Source organism: Pristis pectinata, chromosome 4 (genome assembly GCF_009764475.1).
Source record: "Pristis pectinata isolate sPriPec2 chromosome 4, sPriPec2.1.pri, whole genome shotgun sequence".
In the NCBI taxonomy this organism is placed as follows: Eukaryota; Metazoa; Chordata; class Chondrichthyes; order Rhinopristiformes; family Pristidae; genus Pristis; species Pristis pectinata.
Genome location: NC_067408.1, coordinates 39,810,528 through 39,835,880, shown reverse-complemented (window position 1 = coordinate 39,835,880; position 25,353 = coordinate 39,810,528). Strand labels below are relative to the sequence as shown.

General features: G+C 39.7%; 1 protein-coding gene across 6 annotated transcripts in view; it reads right to left on the bottom strand.

Annotated features, from left to right (window-relative positions):
• Positions 1–24,109, bottom strand: part of ablim3 (actin binding LIM protein family, member 3) — a 211,988-nt gene extending 187,879 nt beyond the window's left edge. For all 6 annotated transcript variants that reach the window (XM_052013535.1, XM_052013537.1, XM_052013538.1 and 3 more), the window contains exon 1: positions 23,461–24,109. In XM_052013535.1, coding sequence (XP_051869495.1) covers positions 23,461–23,473 — 13 coding nt within the window. In that variant the 5' untranslated portion in view covers positions 23,474–24,109. The remainder of the gene's footprint in view (positions 1–23,460) is intronic.
• Positions 24,110–25,353: the final 1,244 nt, after the last annotated feature.

Genomic DNA, 25,353 nt, shown 5'->3' with positions numbered 1-25,353 from the left:
ATCTTGCCCACAAAAGGGGCAAGACAGAAAACATTTTCCCCCACTCATGGATTACACTACTGAACTGGATCCTTAGCTTCAATAACTTCAATAGCATCAAATTTTGGAAGCTGAGTACAACAGCCAGCCATTATTATATTCTACATTTAATGCAAGGGACTGAGGATGATTTTCCACACCAAGAGCATAAGACACGAGCACATACATATATAACTGCAATCATGTAGACCAGGGCGAATCCATGTCATGGAAAACTGACAAGAGCCAAAATGAAGAGGTAAAGTATGACAGATGTTTGATTAACTCATGACAGTCAGGGAAGGAAGTCTGCCTTCCTCACCCAATCTGGTCTATGTCTGACTCCAAACCACCAATGTAGTTGACTCTTAATTGCTCCCTCAATTCAGAGCCAATTAAGGAAGAGCAATATATGCTGGTATCACCAATGTGATCCACATCCTTTGAATGAATATATTTTAAAAATTGATCCAAATGGAAACCTAAATCATCAAATAAATAGCCAGATTCAACAATAAAACTGTTTACCTGTTTCAAAGGTACACTGAATGTTATATAGTGCCAGTAGATTATCTCAAATCCATAATAGCTCAGGATAGGTTTCCAAAGTCTTACCTTCATGTGAACACATGAGTAAAACAAAGTAGTATGCAACTTAAATCATGTTGAAATTAAAATTATAAGTTAAATTTTCCAGGATGGCACTGGTAACCTGATCAGTTCCGCCACCATCATTGTGTTTCTTACACCAGGGATCTAATATTGACATATCTGATATTGATATCTGATAATTCAGTAGGAACTGGACATCTCAATGACTTCAGCAGGAATCATGATCAATTTTGCTGGTCAGACCTCATTTAATTCTACTGGGCAAGGTGCCAGCACTAAATGCATTGCTTATAAGCAGCTTGCTGTTTGAGAGAGCAGATGATTATTATGGGCTTGTAGCAGCAACTTAATGAGGAATGCTCAAATCATTTAACACAGCAGCCCATTTCAGTAGCAAGCATATTTTGCAACAGCAAGGGGAACCCTGGAAATATCAAAATAACCAACAGATTGAAGAAAACGAGTCACAGAATCGTTTCTAATTTTCCCACACTTCTGCTCAGAATGCCTTTGAAATAATGCTTCAACCGGTAGGCTCCCAGGCTGTATGACCCATGGTTTGTGAGCAGTGTGAGGAAAGGATGGTGACAGTGCTGTCTAACATTAATGTGATGTTACCAGTCCCTGCATAGTCAGTTGACCCCAATTTTGAGTAAATCCATATTGACTTCCAGTGCCATCCCTGGTTCACTTAATCAATGTCATGACAGAAACAAAATTGACTGAGTTCCAGCCCTATGTCAATGGATTTCCCCCTGCCCCCGTGCCAATTTCCATCCCAGAACTACCTTATTTCTAGGCTAACAAGATGATAATTAGCACTAGGCATTAGAACATGATGTCACTTTGTCTTGCTTCAGCTAACATCACATCCATATGTAGTTGCTTTTTATTTCTACATTCAAGGTGGCATGAACCAAAAACTATGTGAAAACACATTTTGTTTCAATGTCATACTTAAATATAATAAAGACTGTTAGCGGAAGTTCAGTCAGGATGTGATTTTTTTCTAATCTAAGCAACTTTTATGGCTAAATTATACACATGACTTCTTTTTTGTAATTTTTTTTGAGACTGCAACCCATGCAAAGACTTATTCTAGAACATATCTTTAATATGTCATACAGGGGGATTAAAACCTTCACTGTTCTATTTGCATTACAATTCAGTGATACAAATATTTGAATTGATTATCAAAGCCTGGAATCACCTCACATTCATTTTGCCTCTTGTTGATGGTATATGAATCCTTAAAAGCATTAAAGAACTGATCCTGTAGAAACAGATTACAATCATTCCTTAAGTACGGCACGGTAGGCACGGTAGTGTAGCAGTTAGCATAATGCTGTTACAGCGCCTGTAAGGAGTTTGTATGTTCTCCCTGTGTGTCTGCGTGCGTTTCCTCCGTGTGCTCCAGTTTCCTCCCATATTTCAAAGACGTACAGGTTAGGAGCTGTGGGCATGCTATGTTGGTGCTGGAAGAGTGGCAACACTTGCAGGCTGCCCCCAGCACATTCTCAGTAACGCAAAAAGACCCATTTCACTGTGTTTTGATGTACATGTGACTAATAAATAAACATCTTATATCTTATCTTCTTATCTTATCTTAAATGTCTTCAGCATGCAGAATGCAACAGTCATGCCATTTCTGCCAATTAAAAGTTCTTATCCTATCAGTCCAAAGACATTAACATATTTCATCATAAATGTTTCTGTCGGACCAATCACAACAAAAATAGAGTTGTCAGCTACACAATAGCTGATGAAAGGAAACAAATTAGGGGATACGCTAACCAATAATATGTTATATTTGCTATTTAACATGTCTTTTTTTAAAATGAAGGAAGAGGGCAAAATACTAGCAGGACAAAAGAACTTAAAAAGTCAAAAGAATGAGATCAATGCATGCAAACAAGTAAAAACAAAAGTTACACAGAAAATAATTGGGTGTAAGTTAAGCAATTGTCTAGCATCTGATAGTTTCTACTCTGGAGCATTAAAGGAAACAATGGAGAAAGTACAGATTGAGTAGTCATTCATCTCAGAGAGTCTCTGGACTGGAGAAAGGTGTCAGTTAAGAACCAGTTTTGGGGAAGTCATTATAATTAATTATCCTTGAGCATTTGAGCTATGATGAACTGATTAGTGAGACTTACTATAAATTTGTTAATGGTAGGGCTTGTCTGATCAATCTAGGTTTTTTTGATGGGATCATTAAGCTGGTGGATAAAGGGCAATATTTGAAAGTCATCCCTAAGGATTTCTAAATGATATTGATAAAATTGCATGCAAGAAATGACCAAAAACAAATGTCCATGGCATTGGAAGTAAACTTGTAATGTGGGCTATGACAGATATATGATCTGAGGCTTATGTCAGGCCCACGTTTGGCACTAGGGCTATGAAAAATCTCCGAAAACTGTTTCGGACAGAGGTAGAGTGTTAGCTGGGGAACCAAATTTATGGTGGAGACCATACAATGGTTCAGTCTCCCAAATATTTACATTAGAAGAAACTTCTGCTCCCCACAAAACTTAAGGTCAGACAGTGGAGGGATCCTAAAAGATGGTGGCATGAATGACCTCATTGTCACCAGTGTACAAATGGAAAATGACACTGTGTTCTCAGAAGATGTTACTGAGGAGCAGCAGCAGTGTTTAAATGAGAAACTGGGGGCAAAGTATAAATCTTCAGGGTCACCAGAGGTGTGGGAGCAGAAGGAGAAGGCACAGCAAGTGATTTTCTGACTATGATCACATGACAAGAATGCTGTTTGATGGTGGAGCAGAAGAGAATGGTATGGTCAATCATCTCGAAGGCAGAGACAGGTTGAAAAGGGCAAGGAGGGAGGTGAGCTTTGTCACAATCAGAAAGTCCATCATGAGTGGCTTTGAAAAGAAAACGTTATGCTACAGTGGCATGCTAGAATCCTGATCTGAAATATTCAAACAATAATTCCTGGAAAAGATGGGTATAAATTTGATGGGATGCGACACACCTGTAAAGCGCTGCTCTTGGGGTTGGTGGAGGCAGGCATGCTCACGAGCTTTAAGAAGTATCTCGACAAGCACTTGAATTGTCAAGATACAGGTCAAGTGCTGATAAATAGGATCAGTGTAAATGGGTACTTGATGGTCAGCATGAACATGGTGGGCTGATGAGCCTGCTTCTGTGCTGTATGACCCTTTAACTATGACATTCAATTAGAAAGGAAGATTGAAGATGGACTGATGCTTTGCTTGACCAGTGGCAGTCAATGATGGCGGGTTATTTTGAGGAAGTGGTGCTAATAGCAGATTTGACAGAAGGTTGGGGGTAGTACAATTTCATCTAACCTGGGGACCAGGAAGGGAAGCTAGTCAGGAGTTTGGCAGGTATATAGTTGAGAGGATAAGAGTTAGATCTCATGGATTAAATAAGCTTGGAAAAAAAGATGCAAGTTCATGGTTAAGATTTGGTGGGTGGAAGTTGTGGTGCGGGAAGGGGGATCAGTGCAGCACAAAGCCATGGTAAGGCAGGAAAGCCGTAGTAGTAGCTTACCAGATTGCCTCAACTTAGTGTCGATGAAGTGCTTGACTTTGGAAATGAGGATGGAGGAGATGGGAGGGAGATGTCGAAGTCTATGGTTTGCAGCAAGGAGATCAGTTTGAGTTTCCACATACACAAATTACTGAAGGATACTGGGTAGGTGCAAAATGTCTTCAAAAAGCTAATGGAATGTTGGCCATTGTCTCATGGTGGCTTGAATTCAAGGAGGAGGAAGTGTCACTTCAGTTGTATACCACGTTTCTCAGACCCTATCTGGAATACAGTATTAGGTGTTGAGCATCACATTTCCATAATGATATATTGACCTTGAAGGTGGTACAGAAATTTGGAATTATACCCCTCCAAAATGCTAACAATTCTGGATCAATTGATTTTTTTTAATCAGACTTTTATTTGGGCATCAAGGAATATGGATCAATGGCATGTAAATGGAGATGAAGTATCGATCAACATGGTGAAATAATCTATAAGTACACAATCCCATAAACTTTCAAGCTGCACAAGCAAAGCAATTTCAATTCATTTACTTTACATGCAAAAATACTCAGCTTGGTTATCACTGAAAATAGTGGCAGTTGCTAAATAATTATGGATAAAAATAGAGTTACGGGTACCCTATAATTTTGGAATCAAGAAGTACAATAGCAATGCCATACTGAGACTGCAGTAATTGCCCTTAACTGGTTAAACCTGTCCTGTGTGTAGTCGCATGCCTTCCACTAAGACTTGCTCAGCAACACTAATTTACCCATGCCTGACGCTATAATGATCTATCAGTAACCTTGTAAAATATTTAATTACAGTTACACTCTACTATATAATGTAAGGTTAATACAATTTTGGAACAGAACATTGCAGGCATATAACTGAGCTATAAAATATGTAAATTACAAACAACCAAACATAAAATCAAATTGCTGTAAGTAAACAGTTCAGTTCAATACTTTCTAACTTCACCTTGGACTTCGTAGTGATAAAATTAATGCTAGTGATGGTGGAAAAATGGAACTACCATCAGAAAAACATCAGAGAGATGATGCCTGGCATACTTTGCCTTATGCCATAGGCAGGTTTCTTGATCAACATTCTTGGTTCATTAAGATGAGTTGTCTACCCATATTTGGGGTGTGGATTGGAAGCTTGTCAATCAGTGCAGATTACTGTGATCCCTTCAAGAGCTGCTCGTTACCTCAATTTATGTACCTTTCCATCAGACAGAGCTTGCCCGCAGATGGGTCTATTTCCATTGGGCAGAAGAGCAGCACAGTGGTGATGAGTGGATCCTGCTGCCTCATAACTGTACCAACCTGAATTCGATCAGGAACATTGGGTGCTGTCTGTGTAGAGTCTGCACATTCTCACTTTGAATGCATGAGTTTCTCTGAATGATCTAGTTTTCTCCCACATCCCAAACATGTGCTGGGAGCTTAACTGGCTGTTGATTAATTCTTCTTAGTATTACTCTTAAGAGTTGATAGTCATGTGAGAGAAAATAAGTTACAGGGAAATATGAGGTGGAATGGTACTGATAGGATTGCTCTGCTGGGAGCAGAGATTAACCTGATGGACTGAATGGCCTCTTTCTGTGCTGTAATAATATTATGTACCTAGCAAAAGACCCAATGGCTAGTACATATTTTCTGACTTTCAGTCTGCTAACAGTTTATCCCTGCTGAAAAAAAGGAACAAAAATCACTTCTTCAAATCTGAAAAGAGAATCAGAAATAATTATGTCCTTATAGCATGGAGACCGTCACCAGAACCAGTAAAAAGATTCTGTTGTGCAGCAGGAGCTATTGTGTATGGATATACACCTAGAGCTAATGTACATGCATTCCTTTCAATGTAATACACTAGCATAGATGACTAGCATATTACATTGAAAAGAATGTTGGTAAAACTGTTCGTGTATTCCTCAGGGATATTCCACTTAGCATAATATTCATGCAACTGTTGATTTTTTTTCAACTATTCTCTTCACTTTTAATGGAATTGGTCTGACAAACCTTTCACTGTCACTCACCTATTCATTCTCTTGAGAATGTATGACTTCTTTGTCCCCACCACCCCCAAATCTAAGTTTTGACATATCTAATGTATAATAAGCTTAACCATTTGCCCTCTGACATTAAATAAATTCTGGAAACCGTCAGTAGGTCAGGCAGCATCTGTGGGAAGAGAAACACAGTTAACATTTCAGGTTGTGAGTGTTTCCAGCATTTTCTGTTTTTACTTCAGATTTCCAGCATCTGAAGTTTTCTGATTATCATCAGATGTGACCAGACCAGATTAGGTTCTACCAGGCTTTGTTTTCTTCTCTGGGAAAACAAAATACCCAGTGTTATAGGTACTATGAACATTCAGCAGGACACTTCAATTTATTTGCTCTCCATCTCAATAACCTCCTTTATTCACCTCCTATGTTACTTCATTCCTTCCCATTTTCTCTAAGGCAGCTACTTTAAATCTGAACCTCTACTCCTCTCTAATTTCACCTCCATTTCCCCACTGAGATTGTTTTTATTCTTTACTCTCTCCTTCTCCCTGTACCCCATTCCCACTTAAACATCGTTCACTGAGCTTTCCTTCATTACCCAGTCCAGTCAACACTGTAAAGGTTCCCTCTCCTCAGGTATGTCCACCTTTCTTTCTTCCTTTCACTTCTTTCTTCCTTAAGGTACAAAAATAACTAGATCAAGATTATTTCTAAATCTGTCTTTTACATTGCTAGGCATTGAACTTGAACATTTATTTCAATAATATTAATCTATTTGGTACAGTTAAATTAACTTTAGATAATTGGATAATCTGTTCAGACAGAAAAGAGTAATGTACATAATGAGGTGATCAATCAAGCTGGAAGCATGAAACATGACGATCATCAAAAGTAATTTAAGATAGACGTGGTGCACACAGGTAAACAAAACCTGCAATTGTGACTGGAAAGGTGGTTTATACTGAAATATTTTATTAACTTTTATCCCAGTACAAGAAAATGTCATTTTTTTGTCAATTATAGGCATATTGTTTCCAAAAGTGACTCAAAAGCGATATGGGCCAAACACAGGCAAATGGGACTCGCTCAGGTGGGCAACACAATTGGCATGGATGAGTTGGGCTAAAGGGCCTACTTCAAAGCTGTAAAACTCCATGACTCAAAAGTTTAATCATTTATCTTGAACTATTTACTTCCAGTGTTCGCTGTTCTGTGTTAATGAAGAAGTTAGAAGTCTCATTCTGAAACCACTGACGGATGGAGCAGGCAAGAGAGGACAAGATCAGGGGCAGTTAAGCTCCATTCAGTGCTGCCTCCCCACTCACATCAATTAGTCTGCTTTAGTGACTAATGAACACTTGTCCTCATGACACATGGCACTTGCAGAATGGCACCCTAATAAAGTCTTATGTTAAAAAGCGGTACGGAATGAAAAGTTAACCGCTTTCCGTAAAATATCACTGAATGTCACAAGATAAAAATCTGCTTAATTGTATGAAAAGTTGATGAGGCGTAATTAAAACATAACTGGAAATTATTCTATCAGAAAGGAAAATAGCAGTATGTACAGAAAGTGATTAGGTCAACACATAACGATTAGCCATTGTTTTTGGCTGACATTTCATTGATAACAAAGAGAGAACTTTAAGCAGTTAAGGTAGACTACAATAAATAATGAGGAAATTTTAATATTTCCCATGTAAAAGTGGACATACCAGGGATTAATTGAAGAGGAAAAGTAGTCACAGAGTCAGTCAATACTGTTCAGCACATGTGAAGCTGGAATTAGGTCAGGTAGTGGATTAGAATTAGTATTTAAGGGCCTCCTCGGAATGATTAGTAAACTGGAGGTGAGTGAACCCCTGTGCTCAGCTACCTGGGATTATTTAATACCATAATCAGCAGCAAATTCAAAAATTTGACAAATTGTATAAAAATACCAAAGAGGGTCAGATGGAAAGTGGTAATGAACACAAAGCACTTTTCAGGTGGAATACAAGAAATATCAGAATTTTGGCAGTTTGTGGCCCTTGCATGTTCCTGACTTCATTTTTAGGACATAAGGTTTTCACCTAATCAGCAACCATTTCTCTCATCACAAGTGACTATTCTATAAAGAAAACAGGATAAAGGGAAGGATAGGATGTGGAAATGAATGTGATTTATCCTCAACTTTTCTTAACTATCCAAGGGAACCCTATTTTATTTGAAGTAATAAACTTCCAGAATGATTGGGCTGACAAATTACCAAACAGTATAATTTAGTAGAATGGAAACAGTCCTTTCTTAATACAGAATTTGGTACAAAACACTTGGGTTGACAAAGAACTATTCTTCTTGGGCAGTCCAACAGGTCAGGGACAGCTTGTTTCCACTCCAGTTGTGAAGCAGCTGATAAGGCCCGAACTCATTTCCTGTTATTAATGGACACTTAAATATCAAGTGCTCTCATTACTCAGAAGCCATTGTAAACTTCTGATCCCACTAAACAGCTGAAATTAATGGATTTGCTCAGGAAAATGAGTGTACCACTTGTAACTAAATGAGTTGTTTTGTTTTAATTAGGTTATGTACAATAATCCCCCATTAAGGTCACAAGGTAGTACGTTCTTTGCGCAAGTACTAGTATTTTTCAAAATTTGCTTAGTATGATAACACTGCACTCATGTTTTGGCAAAGGATAAAAATCATCAGCCAAGTTTCCACATCTGATGACCCTTGCTGACCACTGGAAAAGTGGCAGCATGTGAGGATGTAGTCATTTCTAACATCAAGTACTTTGCCAACATTATCAGGATGGGGATGGAGGATGGATGGGAACTATTATATAAAACAATATAAGTGTTTTTCTAATTTCTTCTGTATAAGCCTTATGAGCTGTTAGTTCAAAGTCAAGTTTATTGTCATATGCACAAGTACATATATGCACAGGTGCAATGAAAAACTTGCAGCAACATCACAAGCACATAGCATCATATAAGCAGCATTCACAAGATAAACATAAATTATACGCAATTTTTACAAGAAAAAAACACAATTAAAACAAAAATAAGTTCATTTTAGTGCAAAGCGATCAGGGTGGTAATAGTGTTGCTAAATTATAGTGATTATGGTTTTGCCGGTTGGCTCAAGAACCGTATGGTTGAAGGGAAGTAGCTGTTCTTGAACCTGGTTGTGTGGGACATCAGGCTTCAGTGCTCTATAGCACCACAGTTCTTGCTTTCATTGAGAATATATTCAAGGTTAAACTCCAAGCTCTTTTTCAGTAGCTGGAGGTCAGCCTTCACTGATCAATTGAGTAATGCAAGCTGAAACTTATCTCTTTATGTATTCATTAGAGATCTTGTAGCTTGTATCCATGTCATGTGTAAGACAATTCAGTATTGCTGTTTCCAATGTCTAGATGTACACCATCCAGTATTTTACCTTGTCATCTTTTAAGAGCAACTTTTATTATGCAGTGCATTGGTAGGTAAACTGAAATGCAAACAGAGGTCAAGTTCTTGTGAGCAAATGCACATTGTAATGATGTGTAATCCAATTTATATAATCTCAATTACGCAAGTAACTCAGTGGAGGACAAATCACAATGCAAAAGGTAGTTATTTATTTATAGAGTGATCACAGCTAAAAATTATTCTGTAGTATTTCTGAATAAGTTTTTTTTACTTTTCTGCACACTACCTACTTAATGCAGGTGCTCAGTTGCAAATGATTATTTTTGATTTGGATCTCCTTAAAGTATTGTGAACTCCGTAAGGCAATAAAGAGATATGTGACAAAATTGTCCCTTTAGACAATTTAAAAATATATATTTGTCAGTTGTCCTTCTAAAGGTAACAGAGCAAATTTTCCATTCCTGTGTTTGGTTTAGGTGTTTGGAGAAGAAGTGTTTTGGGTAATTTCATTTTGGCTACACCCAGCTTTGACTTCCTTGCCAATGGTTTCACTGGCTGGCTTCTCCCGCTCTGCGCACTGTTTCAGGACCATTCTGGAAAGAAAGGATAATCCCAAATTCTTTTCTGGAGTACAAACCATCTTTCCTTTAACAACAAGTGAGAGGAGCTCCTGCTCTTCATTATCTCGAGGACTAAGACCTTTTAATGAACTGTGTCCACTGCTTCCCTCCCATTCCCTGGGCAACTGGGACAAATTGTAATGTTTCCCCTTGGGCTGGTTCTGAATTTACACCTTCCTCTTCACTACCTCTTTTCCCCCACTTTTCAAAGTACTCCTTAAACCTCGAATCAAGCTTTTAGTCCGAGAGCACTGTCATTACCATTGATGTAATGCCTGTCCTTTATCTCCCCTTTCACTGCCCAGTGTGAAACAATGACTTACTTTAATCTCCTCTACACTGGGGAGGTCAACCTTGTGCAGTTTGAATGACCACTCTGAAGAATTCAATCTACTGTATAGGCATGAGCTCAATTTTCTGATCAACATATTATTAGGAAGTTAATTCTCCATCATATTCTCACTCTCACTTCTCTGTCCTCAGCCTCCTATACTAATGAAGCTCAAGAAACACAATTTGTCTTTTGACTAAGCACACTACAACCTTCTGGTATGAAAGATGCCTGTACATGGTCAAAGTCAGTATAACAAAGCCAAAGTCAAAGTCGAGTTCACTGTCATATGCACAAGTGCATGTATGCACAGGTGCAATGAAAAACTTACTTGCAGTAGCATCACAGGCACATAGCATCATATAAGCAGCATTCATAAGAAAAACAAAAATTATACGCAATTGTTACAAGAAAGAAAACAATTGGAACAAAAAAAAACAAAGTCCATTTTAATGCAAAGGGATCAAAATGGTCATAGTGTTGCTAAACTCTAGTGATTAGGGTTGTGCCTGTTGGTTCAAGAACCAAACGGTTGAAGGGAATTAGCTGTTCTTGAACCTTGTGGTGTGGGACTTCAGGCTTCTGTACCTCCTGCGCAGAGGAATGGATTAAGTTTCAGCAGGAAATAGGCAGAGGTAGGAGTGGCATCAGGCAATGTTATGGAAGTGGATATTGGACGTCTTAGTGATGACGCTGATATGGAGTGTGAAGTTCACCTCAGGGTTAAATATAACATCAATGTTGTGAATGGCCTGATTATGTTTCCGATAATTTATGCTTGGGACTTGAAACAAAGGTTTAAGTATTCTAAATATTTAGTTGGAGAAAATTTTGGCTCCTTCCCCCAGTGTTGGGGCAGTACAATGAAACTGCAAGTAGAGTTGTTTTTTCACAGCTTCCATGTTCTGGGTTCAAAGTCAAAGGTAAATTTGAGTTTACTGTCACATGCAATGAAAAGCTTACTTGCAGCAACATCACAGGCACATAGCACCATATAAGCGGCATTCACAAGCAATTAATCTTGACCTGTGTGGAGTTTGCACATCCTCCCTGTGACCACATGGGTTTCCTCTCATGCTTTGGTTTTGCCTCACATGTCAAAGATATGTGGGTTGGTAGATTAACTGGCCACTGTAAATTGGTCCTAACATGTAGGTGTGTAGTGGCAGTAGTAGAATCTGGGGAGAGTTGATGTGAATATGTAAAAGTGTGCTTTATGGTTGGCTGTAGGGATGACTCAGTGAGGGAGCCAGATGAGCAGAAACAGAAATAGGAGAGAAGGGTCAAGACAGGCTCCAACGGGTACAACTGGGGACATCAATATTTCTGTGGAAACTGTGTTGTCTGAGGCAGCATAAAGATAAGCAAAATGGAAGAGCCAAAAGCTGATCCTTGAGATAAGGTACTCGCAGTGGAAGAGAAACCATTGCTGTTGATTCTTTGGCTGTAACAGATTAGATTGCAATAGAACCAAGTCAGTGCACTGACCAATGGCAAGTGGGAGTGAGAGACAAGGCATTGGAACAGATTATGTGCTCAACCTGGAATAGGCTGCAGGTAAATTAAAGAGGGTGAAGAGGAATAGATCCTTCAGAATTAACCGGGAGAGAGATGGCATGTTATAGAAAGTCAAGGCCTTTATGCCCTTTGTCACAATCGTATATGATATCATTAATGGCTTTGACAGAAGTAGTTTTGGTACTATGTGAGGGACAGAAATCTGACTGGACAAGTTCAAATGAATTTCAGGATAAGGTGGGCAGAAAGTTAGATTGCGACAACACTTTTGAGGAGTTTGGGTGGAAAATGAGGTTGAAGCTGATGGTGGAGATTTAAAAGTCAGAGCTTGGATTTTTAGGGTGAAAGAGACTGCAGATGCTGGAATTTGAAAGTAAAAACAGGGTCTTGAGGCAAAACGTCGACTTATGCCTTTTGCCTCCACAGATGCTGCTTGACCTGTGAGTTGTTCAAATGTTCTGATTTTTTGCTTTGGATTTTTGGCAGAGGGTGACAATGGCAGGTTTGAAGAAGAGCATGCTTTTTAAATTGCAAAGGGAAAAGAACAATACGTGGGCTCAAACATTTTGAGGCAAGAATTGACTTATGTCTGTAGATTCTCATTGATTCAATGAATTAACTTTATGGGGAAGCCTATTTTTCAGTCTTGAAACTTCAGCCAAGAATGGTTAATAATTTTAGAAAAGTGGTCAGTGGCTTTTTCAAGATTATGATCAAAAGCAATATGCTTTTTTGCCAAAAATAGCAGATCCTGTAGTAATTCATGATTTTAAGTAACAAACAGATCTCACTTTGTTTATCAGTTAATAGAGGGGAGATTGAAATGATTACCTATATTCATAAGTCTACCCTTAACGTTTTGATATAATCTCAGTTTTTCTGATCTTTGTTGTTGAATTGCAGTAACTTTACTTTGACAAACAACTATCTTTGATCTTCATCTGTTATAATGCTTGCAATGATAGGTTTGAGGTGGAAGTTCTGTTATTTTTATGTCTAGACACTTTAAGTTGAGACCTAATCTTTCAGGTAGCATCAGTCTACCTCCGTCCTTGATACAACATGATACAATATTTTTGTCCTTGATCTCATTTTTTTCTTTATCATTTTGGAGTTATTTCTTGCATCGTAGAGACATTTAAATCAGTTATCCCTATTGCTGATTTTTACTGCTGCATCTGCAATGTTTCTGGTGGCGGTCATATATTTTGTTATTTGTGAGAGTTAAGGAAGCTAAAATCCACTACTCAGCTGTATTCTGAATATAGTATTGATTTTGACATTCAATATTTACTTTTTAAGCCTACCTGCACTTATAACCTCTCAAGTAACCATTCCCAACAATCAATTAAAAATTGGGAAATACCTGTATAATAACTAAAGGACCTATTTAATGACCAATCTAGAAAAGTCAGGGAAATATCTGATAGTTATCCATTCCAATAGGGAGCAATGAGAAACTGAAAAACTGTGAAAATTTTGTATCAAATAATGGTGTGGGTAAAAAGTAGAGCTGCTGCCTCACAGGTTCAATACTGACCTCAGGTGCAGGCAATGTGGAGTTTGCACATTCTCCCTGTGACCACATGGGTTTCCTCTAGGTGCTCTAGTTTCCTCCCACATTCTGAAAACATGTGGGTTGGCAGGTTCATTGGATATTGTAAAAAAAATTACCCCTTGTGTGTAAATTGAGCGGTGGGATCTCGGACGAGGTGATGGAAATGTGGGGAAGATAAAATAGGTTCAAGTAGGACTAGCGTAAATGGGTGCTTGATGGTTGGTGTGGACTCACGGGGCTGTATCTCTCTTTGACTGGATATATACTGTGTTTGAAATTGAATCATTATAACCTCTTAAAATAGAGCACTTCTGCAAAAATCAGAAAAAAATTGAAGATTATTTCTTTTGGCCATGGGAAAGAAACAGGGAGATGGAACCACCTGGATATCTTGCAATGAGACAGCACAGGCATGAAGGACTGAATGATCTCATTCTCTGTTGTGTCATTTTATGATGTCATTGTCTACCCCCACGCTCAAGTTATTTTCACTTTTTCCACATTTGGTTCCCTAGCAATTTTTCAAATACACACATGCATAGGCTTTGGTAGTCAATAGCTCTGATTATCATTTTTCTGGCAATGTTCATAAATGACCAAATTCATTGAATTAAAGTATGATTTGATCTCACATCCTGTGTTATGAGCCCAAGATTATAATCATAACAGAATCTTTACAAATGCACCTTGTTTTGCTTCTATCAGCATTATATTTTCTGCACTGATACTGGTTTGATGCAGCTGGAATTCCCATGGTTACAGTACACATGAATGAAGGATGATTCACCATCAATCTCTCCCATGCAGCACATAAACATGGACATTTATGTATATGTGAGATTTTCATATCTGGAGAAACATAGTTTGACATAAACTATATATGTATAACATATAGCACATAGAGCATAACACAGAGCCCTATCATGTCATCAGTTCTGCAACTCTTGATGTGTGTACTGTTGAGGAATGGGAATAAGTGGATAACTTTATATATGTTATGTAAAAGTGTTACAGCACAGGAGATTATTAGATCCACTGTCACTCTGTTCACTTGCTGATAAATTTGTCCATTTATTCCTATTCCCTACTGCTCAACATTGCAATATATTACATTAGATTTTGTTCAGAGGATAAATGCATGCTTGCCATAGACTTTCCATCGGCTTTTACATGACATGTTGCTGTCCATCAACCACCCAATAAGCCCAGCTCCTGCAACAAGGCACCTGGAACCTGTGGAATTTGGCAACGTAACTGTGTACCTCCTTAACCATTAGAATGACAAATTGTTGATTAGCAATGCATGGCCAGAATAGTGAGTTTCATGTCAAGCCAGTTACAGAAAATTAAGCAATGAGAGAGGAAAATTAAAAAAGGATAAGAAAAATAAAGCAAATGTTTCTCAAATTCTCCAACAAAATAATGGAAAGCTGAAGGAAAGAAAATCCACTCAGTACCAAAAAGATTTCTGGGCAGTAGCTAAGCCTTTCCATGTTATTAAATGGGTACTTGGACTAGAATAAACAAACGTTAACGTTTTAGATTCATCTTGTTTATTTGGGATAAGTACAAGAACATTAGGCTATTCAGTATATTTGATTGGTAAGTCGGTTGGTGGAATGCTGACAGTTTATAGTCATCTCTGGTGCCCTAAAGACCCCATCAAGACAGACCAGACAATCAACAACAACATGCATTGATGCACGGAGGGAAAAATTCATCTTTGGTCCCTGGTGTTACATACATGTGTTATACTCGCCTCTGAAAAATTATATCTATTGTGCAGAACTCAGCATAACTGGCAGCAATACCCAGCACAGTCTAACTACTAGTGACAGTGAAAGACTGAAATCTATTCATGTACTTCTACTTAAATCTTGTAGTAGGCTTCAGGTAAGCATCTAAAACTTCAATTTTTGAATTGTTTTAAAATTCAGACAATTGTTTCCATGTCTAATCTAGTTTTTTTAACAAGTCAACTATTTTCACAATTATCTTTCAAAGTCTCTTCCCCTGACTTGCCCAGGTGTTGCTGAAGTTCTTATCCTTGTTTTCAAATCCCTCCACTGTCTCTCTCTTCGCTTTCTCTGTAATCTTTTCTAACTCTGTAACCCACTGAGAACTCTGAATGCTTCTAGATTAGGCTTGTTGACGATACTCAAGTTCTTTTTTCTCTTCAGTTAGCAGTCATGCCTTTAGCTGTCAAAGGTCTGGGCTCTGGAATTCCCTTCCTAAACCTCTTTGCCTATCTCTCCATCTTCCTTTAAGGTGCTCCTTAAAACAAACTTCTACATAAGCTGTTAGACATCTGTATTAACACCTCTCTAAGTGGCCCAGTGACAGGTTTTGTCTGTTAATACTGATGTGGTACATTTTCCAACATTAAAGTCACTGTGAAATAAATTCATCTTTAGCCACTAGGATTGAAAATGTGCTTAAGTATCAGTGGCAAGTTAACTCAACTCCACACAATGAATGTAAATGAATAGAAGTGAACACAACTACCTGCTAATATTTGCACATTTGTCACAAGGGACCAAAGATGAATTTCTTCCACTACATCAAATCATGTTAACATCTTTGTTGAATTTTTATCTATTTCCTGGTCTGTCTTGATGAAGTTTCAGAGAACTGAAAATAATTGTAAGATGTAGAGATTATTGTTTCTTGGAAATGGTAAGTCTGGGAACAGTGGTTGCTACTTATGCCAGGAAGGCAGATCTTGAGAAATAAGTTGGTCAGCTTGCCTCTGCAGTGTTTACTTTTAAGTTATAACCTGTTTTGTGTATTTTATTGTCTGATTTACAAAGTTTTTACTCTATTTAAAGAATCACAAGACAATTGTTCCAAGGTTAAACAGCACACCACAACTATTCAAGTATAAAATCAATTCCATTTATAATGCCATTAAAGGTCATGTTTATAACCAATTCTATCACTACCAATCCTGTTTGGTGACAAATTGTCTACTATCATTTGAACTCATGATCACTTGAAGGTAAGTATTTATGCACTAAATTGTTAGTGAAATTACTTACGAAAAGGTTAAATGAAACCTGCTGCTTCTTTTATATGGCTTTTCATTTTGTTTTAAATAATACAGCTCCTAAGGGAACACTAAATACAATATTTATGAAAAATGGAAGAGCAGCCGGCAAGGAGTAAAGGGATCACTCAACCTCAAGTAGAAATCTGATGTTTCATTGTCATTACCAAACTGACTCGAAACACAGGTTGAGCTAATTACCCACCCAAGGACTGGAATGAAAAATGCTTAGGCAACTGCTACGAGTTATTGTCAAATTTCATTTCATTTGAGCGAAGAAGAAACAAAAGCAAGAATTGGGCAGAGTGAAGGTCAAAGTACACTTCCATTTAAATCTGTGCTCTGTCAGATTCCAATTCTGTACTGTTGTGCCTGATTTCAAGGTCATTGTTGACAAGGTTTGCCCAGAAGTTCATTGAAGTCAATGAAATGGATTTCTGAGGCATAGTGCAACATGCATTCACAATCATAAATGCATTTAGCATGACTGGGAGGGTTGGAATTTCAAGGTACACATGCTAGCCATTCTTGATAAAGCCAAACAGGAAATGATCCTATTTTCTCCCATCATGATTCCACAGAGGCTGAGGACATTATTTTGAGCTTGGTTCTTCAAATGAAATACTTAAATAAATGTCCAGGACTGTCTGCATGCAAATATATAATTCCTCACCGACATTTACAATTTCCCAATTTGATATCCAGAAATCATGGGAAAACGTCTATAAATTTGGAGCCAACTCAAACAGATATTGCCTTGAATCCATCTCTGCATAAAGGAAACACAGAGATCACTATATCACAAAGCAGATTTATTATATTTATTGTTTCATGGCAAAGGACCATAAATGGCAAGGCCACTATTTATTACCAATGAGAAGTTGGTGCTGAGCTGCTGCTTTGAACCACTGCACGATATTTAGCAAGTTTAAAACAATTGGAGATTTGATTTAGTGTGTTTTCTGAGTACTGCTACAGTTTGCTTTCTATACAGTACAGCAATTAAATACAATCACGAGATAGCAGGCAACCTGTACTAGAAATCATACTGGCTGTGGTGTGGTTCTGTTAATATTGACTTGATGCACAAACATAAAATCTTCCGTGATTCAGTTTAATTGGGCAGTATTATAGAAGATAATCATTTTTTGTTTGCATTAAAATACGTTTCTTGTGTTTAGAGTGGTAACATTGCATAGTTTTATTAATACAGCTAGAAATGGTTTATTTGTAAATTATGAACATTGTAACATGGGAATCCAGTGCTCTACCTATGAGCAACATGATTCAAAACCACAGACTTAAGACTTGTATTCAACCATTTACTACCTTCAAATGATAAGCACTAGTCATTTTCTTAATGAATTAGATATTATTTGATAGGAAATAAAGTCAGTCATGCACGCAAGAAAATGAATGCAATATGAAAAGTTTTTTCCAAGTAGGACTTTTTCCATTGGTAAAATCTCACCATGTGGACTCAGACATAAGGATAGTTTTGTGGGCAGGGCACACACTGAATCTGGAGCCAACATCAAAGATTACATTAAACTCAACAGTAAGTGGTTTGGGGTGTAACTCATTTGCATTAAAATTCCCCGATTTTGTTTGGGTTGATGTGGTTGATTCCACAGGAATTGCATCGATGGTGTAGGATAATCAAAGTGAAACTCTACCCCAATGTTTCCATCTGTACCATGTTATTTTATAATTATAAATTAAGCTGTAGGTTTTAGTTTATTTCTGTGGGACTTTTTTCACTGTTTTGCTTTGACTAAGAGTGGAATAAGCCATTACCATTGCCAGGCATGAGAAGTTGGACAGTGTGGCTGTAAACCCAGATAAAATCGTAAGAAATTTACACCTGCTGCAATTGCATCTTCTCCCAAATGCTACAACCAGTGGAGTCACCACCACTCAGTGCCTGAATTTAAAAAAAGGCAAAATAAAACAAAACTCTTCTTTCTTTTCTGCTTATTTCAGTGCTATTAATAACCACTCCTTGTAACTGATGTTTAAAATGGTACAGTTCAATAAGTGGTTAAGTGAGAAAAGTGCTTAACAGTGATTAAGATGTGAAAATGATAGATCTCTACAGAAAGAAATTTCTCTCAACTTTTCATTTCTTAGCTTTAAAGGCAATTTCAAATTAGTGAAGCTTCCTTACTGTTCCCCAAATAAAGAAAAAAGTCTTTCTCTATTCATAGAAATTCTTTGAAGTTTAAAAAACATATATTAAATTGTTTCCTTGCTTCTTTGTTTCAAAGGCAATAGTTCAAGTATCTTGCCATTCCTTGTAACTACATTTTCTCATCCAAGTATCAACCAAATGAATCTATTCCCTTCTCTCTTGAAGGCTCTGATATTCATTCCATAATGGAGTGCCTGTCCCTGGTTCTGAATATTGGATAACCTTTAAATCATCAAATACACAAGGATAAGTTTCCTTTCCAGTTTCTGTTCTGGATATGATGTGTGTTTTTAGTAAAGTAATGAAATACTAAGTGAAACCGAATATAGCAGTCTCTCACGGATCTTTAAGCTTGTGCAGTTTATAGATTTGTATTGCCATGTGCAACAAGATACATCATTTGCTGTGAAAGTAACAACTTTGGTTGTCTGTCCTTAGCCACCTAGTTCGACTGGTGTTTAAGGAAATACATCAAGTACACCAAAAGAAATAAAGAACACATGGCTTGACTTTTCAGTGCAATCTTGGAAGTGAACACAAGAAGCCCTGTGCAGCACAGTGGGGCTCAATCTGATATTCGAAAGAGTGCTTTCTCTGAGTATTTTTGGTTGTGTATGTGGCAAATGCATTGAGCTATACAGGAGCAGCTGTCAATGTTTGGCATTCTTTGAATGAACTTGGTGCCAAAAGAAATTTTTTTCTTGACCACTGTGACCCTCAAACTGCTGCATCATGTCTGTTTGTGGGCAACTTAAGACAAATTTCCTGCTGTTCCATACCCACTCCCAACAATCTGTCTTAAACTTTGGCTAAACTAATTATATTATGCTTAGTCCATGTCCTTGATAGTGTTACCGAGAGGGAGAAGTATGGATGATGGATTAAGAGGAAAGGATGCACCATGGGGCATATTGGGTGGGTGGAGAGGGGAAGCAGAGAAACATTTCAGAGGCATGAAGAGAGAAATGAAATTCTGTAGTTAATTCAAGTGTAATTATGAAGTCCTTTGGACATGAATGAGATCATGGTCTGAAATGTACTTACCTTCTGTCAGAAATTCTATTGAGAAGGGGCATTCAGGATGGCACTGAGAACTTCAAGTCCATGCCACAGGTGGAGCAGGAGGTGCTTGACTAAGTGATGGGGTGGGGTGTGGGGTGGCAAGGTTTGGGTGCAGGTGTAATATAGTTTAGGAGGTAATGTGCTCCTTCTGCCATTTACAGTGAGCTTCATTTGTGCTCCCAGCAAATGGACTTCAGGTTCTCAATACCATCCTGAATGCTCCTTCTCCACTTGAACACTATGGTCTGGGATTCTCACAATTTTATGGGGATATTACACATTTTCATGGAGAGTTTGAGAACATTCATGAATCATTTTCTCTTAACAGCTGATTTCTCCTTTCTATGATGGCGCTTGGAGTGTCTGTTTCGGGCTTCTGGTGTCCGGAATGGGAATGATGTAGCTTACCCATCTACTCACTGGAGTTGGCTGTGTGTAATTAGGGCATTTGTACTGGTAATGTTGGCCAGGGAGAGGATGACAACGTTGATTCACTTATCCTGCCTGTGGATTTGAAAGATTTTGCAGAGACACCATTGATGTCATCTCTCCAGTGCTTTGAGTTGCCTGCCATAGGCAGTCCATGTCTCAAAGTACAGGAGAACAGGCATCACTTTGCCAAGTAGACTATGAGCTTTGTGCCTTGTGTGATGTGTTGATCTTCATACACTCTTTTCCTCAAATAGCCAAAGATTTGTTGGTGCACTGAAAGTGACAGTGAATTTAATCAGTGAGTCCTGTCTTCATTGAGATATGGCTTCCATGATAATGGAAGGCAGTCCATATTTTCCAGTGTCTTGTTGATAACATTTATTGTTTGGGAGGGTGGGCAGTGTTGCGCACTGTGGACTGCTTTGTAGAGGACCATTGTTTTGCATTAGTTAAGTGGAAGACACATTCTCTCATACTCTTCAGTGCATGAGTTGGTGATGATTGGAGCTTGGCCTCTGAATAGGCACACATGTACACATTCTTTGCATAATGCAGCTGATGACTGATGTTGGTGTGATTATGGTTGTGATTTGGAAGTGATAAAGGTTGAGAAGTTTCCCTCTAGTCCTGTAGAGCAGCTGCATTCCAGCAGTGAGCTTGTTGGAGGTGAGTTGCATCAGTGCAGCAAAGAAGATGTGGAAGTGCTGGAGCCATTACACAGCCTTGCTTGATGCCAGTCTGCACCAAGATTGAGTCTCTTGTGGACCCGTAGGTTAGAATCCGAGCTTGTCTGCCGTCATGAAGCAAACATTAGAGGGAAAGGAATTTCTACAGGCAGCCAAGTTTGAGAAGGATACTCCAAAGTTCCCCTCAACTGACAGAGTTAAAGATCTTTTGCAAAGTCAGAAAATGCCATTTACAGAGGTTGGTGCTGCTCCTGCATTTCCCTTGGAGCTGATGCCCTGTGAAGATCATGTCCCTGTGGCTCTGGATGGATGGAATCCACACTGTGGTTCAGGGAGAAGTTCTTTGGCCACTGGGAGGAGATGGTTGAGGAGGACTCTTACAATGAATGACTTTCCTGTGGCAGACAACAGGCAAAGTCATTCATTGTCAGAGTCCTCCTCAAGCACCTCAACCTCCTCAATCTGTATTTACTGCAATTAGATTTCTCTCTATTTCTTTTGAAAATGGTCACTATTACGGTTTCTCTCATATCCTCTGGCATGTCCTCCTCTTCCCAGACATAGAAGATGAGGCTTGAATTTGCAAATGAAGTTCCTCACCATTAACTTTTAGTGCTTGTGCAGGGATACCATCTGCTTCTGAAGCTTTGTTGCTGACATACAGACTTTTCAACTTCTGTTGGTCTTGGGTAGTGGTGCGACTGGACTGGAGAGTTTGCTGTGGAACAGAGTTAAAGAGAAACACTAAGGACAGAATTACAGTGAGAAGGTCTTTGACTTGTTCCCTCCAGCAGGCGCAGACTGATCCGCTATCCTTCTTCATCACTTCTGATCCTCTGGCTCTCAGTGGGTTTGTCTTGACAGCACTGAAGAATCCTTCCATGCCACAGTTATAAGGGAGTTGCTAGACATCCTATGCTCTTTCCATCCATAATTTGCACTTTAGGTCATGATTTTTCTGTTGGACCTTGGTCTTCAGCTGCCTGTGCAGTTGCTCCCTTTTCCTGAGGCTTAGTGGAATTTCCAAACCAAGAGTGCTTTACATCAGCAGCTACTTAGCTCATGAATATCCTCCTCATCAAATCAATCCTAGTGTTTTCTGTTAGTGATGCCAAGGGTCTCTTCAGAGGTGCTTTTCATTGTAGACATCAGGGCAGATCAGACCCTACAGACACTCTGAGGCTTCTGTTGTTAGTGGTTGTTTGGTTGTCTATGAGGGCTGTCCAAGAAGAACTATGTTAACACTGATTTTCTCATGGCAACATTTCTGCTGCTGAACTTGTTTTGGGACAAGCCTGACGGAGATGAGAGAGCAGAATAGGGGGTGTTCAGTCCAACAGTCATCAGTCCTTGTCGTGGGCTGGGTAATGCAGACACATGGTGTTTTCTCACCCAGACAATGACATGCGTTGTGTATGTTGCCATGAAGTCTTAAGCTTGTCTCTGATGAAACAGTGTGTTGATTATGACAAGACCATGGTCCAGCCATTTTAGCAGGAGGAGTAAGCTCCCTCAACTTGCGCCTATCTAATCACATGTTTCTTGAAAACAAGAACTTTTCTTTTGACTGAAGTCTGACTTTGAACTAAATTAAATCGGATTCCTCAGCTTCCTCTCAGCCATATTCCATTTAGACACCGAATACATCTGACGGAGTGGATGGCCTCCCATACTGTATGTAATGAAAAAAAAATCTGCCTCGCTCATCCCTACTTCAAACCATGTGCAGCAAGAGAGGATTTCAGGACATTAATGCCGTCCAGTGCAGAGCAGAACTGCAGAGGCACTACGAACAAGGTGGGGATATACACCGTGCTCAAAAGGAAGATGAACACCAGCGAGCTATTATAAAAGGTTATTTAATGGTAAAAAATAAATCTGTTTTAACAGAAGCAAATAACTATTGCAATTTCAAGTGCACAGCGACTATTTCGAGTCTTGACAGAAGCATAATTATTGAATTTTAATAATAAGAGGAAAATATTTCGTTTGCGCTCTTGGGTGATTTCTACGGTGTTGCCTCCTGAAGGGAAACGGTTGAAAGGTACCGCTAATAATTTGAAGGGAGACAACTGAAAATGTGGAAATGGTTCTCACCGGCACGCAAACAAAAAGCATTTCAACCTGAGCCCCGGCAGATCTGTACAACCTCGATGAGTACTGTCCGTTCAACGGCATGTCGACTCCCAGCAACACATTTATTCACACACAGTGCCTTAAAAGAAAGACAATAAGAATCCAACGCAACGCGACATCTAATTTCTCAACCCGTAACCAAACACTCAAGGAAGAATGCAGCTATCGGAGATCAGTGCATTTTTAAATCTATTCCGAAATCCCTGTGCGGTCTTTGTTAAAGTCTGCAAGTCACCAGATGAGGGAAATTCCACCTGACTGCGAGACGGGGGAATGGCCATGGAACAGGGCAGACTGGCGCACTTACCGCTCGTGTTCATAACGCAAGCCTCCTTCTCTCTCCTCCGCACCGAGATCACCGATCACCTTACAAGTGTCAGGGTTCCCGATGCTGACAGTCTCGGGGCTAGATGATGGATAATAGTTCCCCCTGTGATCGTATCATCCGTTTTCAAAGGAGATATCGTTCCTGCGCCCGATTTTCCCCCAGCTCCAATTTCTGGCTGTCAAGGAGCCAGTGGGATCTTTCTCTGCAACAGTAAGGGTGATGCACAAGGTCAAAGACTTAAAGTAAACACACTGGGCTGGGCGTTCCCTCGGTTCTGGTGACGGTCCCGACTCTGATCACAACACCGACACGCAGCTTCTCACCAGCACTGATTTGGATACAACCTTCTGTTAATCCACCCACACACAATCCGCAAGGATGTGCTCAAGACACAATCCCACAAGTGACGGTCTGCAGCTCGCCTTGCCCCGCAGCTACGCTGACCCGACCGTTTCGCAGATGCACCGCAGTAGAATGGAGCTCCCCATCAGATGCGAGCGGTCTGCTGTGCACGGAGTCATTGCTGGCATCGCCGTGCCAAATCGTTGAAAAAAAAATCTTTTGAGTGAAGCTCGGGGAAAAATGTCAGCACAGGGGAGAGGCGGCGAGCAGCAAAATGCTGCCACCTGCTGCCTCTCGGTCTTAAAGCAACAGCGCTCACACTGGGCAGGGACGCACTCCAATACTCTGCCGGGCAGAGGTGGTACCACCCACCAGTTAGACACGTGGGCACCACGAATGGGTTAACTCAGCAAACTGGAGGAACAGCACCTCGTTTTCTGTCTCGGGACCTTACAGCCTAACGGCATGAACATCGAATTCTCCCACCTTAAGAGCACCCCCCCCACTTGCCTCTTTTCTACCCTTTCCTAGGCTATCTCTTCTTTTCTCCTTTTCCTCTCCTCCCCTCACCCCATGGGGCACCTGCCTCCTTATCGTTGACCCATCCACCCCCCCCCCCCCCGTGGATCTGCTCTCCCCTCCTCCCCCGCACCTGCCTATCACTATCTCTTACCTGCATCTACCTATCACCACCTTGTGCCCACCCCGCCTCCCCTCTTTTGTCCACCTATCACTGCTCTATTCCCCCCCCCCACCAATAGATTGGGCTTCCCCTTTTCCTATCTTCAGTCCTGAAGAAGGGTCCTGACCTGAACCGTTGACTGTTTTTCTCCACAGATATTGCCTGGCCTGCTGAGTTCCTCCAGCATCTTGTTTTTTTCAACTCGCCAGTTTTAGCATGCTGGTGTGAAATTTAAGTAATGGATGGTCACTAACCAACTGTAAGTAGTCATGAAATCAAGACAAGACTAAATGCCTGAGCCAAGAGATTTCCTTGGGCTCAAATGGGCCGGGTCCTTTCCAATTGTGGAAGGACACCAGCGTTACAGATAACATAAGAAGGAGCAGGAGTGGCTCATCCCACCACTTGACTCTGCTCCACCACTCATCAAGATCATGGCTGATCTTCTACCTCATTGCCATTTTCCTCCACTATCTCCATCTCACTTGATTTCCGTAATATCCAGAAAATTAGTGATCTCAGTTTAGAAAGAACGTAATGACTGAGCCTCAACAGCCCTGCAAGGTGGAGAATTCCAAAGATTCACCACCCTCTGAGTGAAGAAATTCCTCATCTTAGTCCTGAACAGTCTTCTCCTTACTCTGAGATTGTGCTTCCCCCCCACACCCCCACACAACCCCCCGCCCCCCGCCCCCCCCACCCCCTTATTCTAGACTCCTCAGCCTGGGGAAATACCCTTCCTGCATCCAGTCTGTCGAGCCCTGTCAGAATTTTGCAAGTTTCAATGTGATGTTGCAAGCACTAAAATAGCAACTTAACTTTATAGAGTGCCTTCCACACAGTAAAGA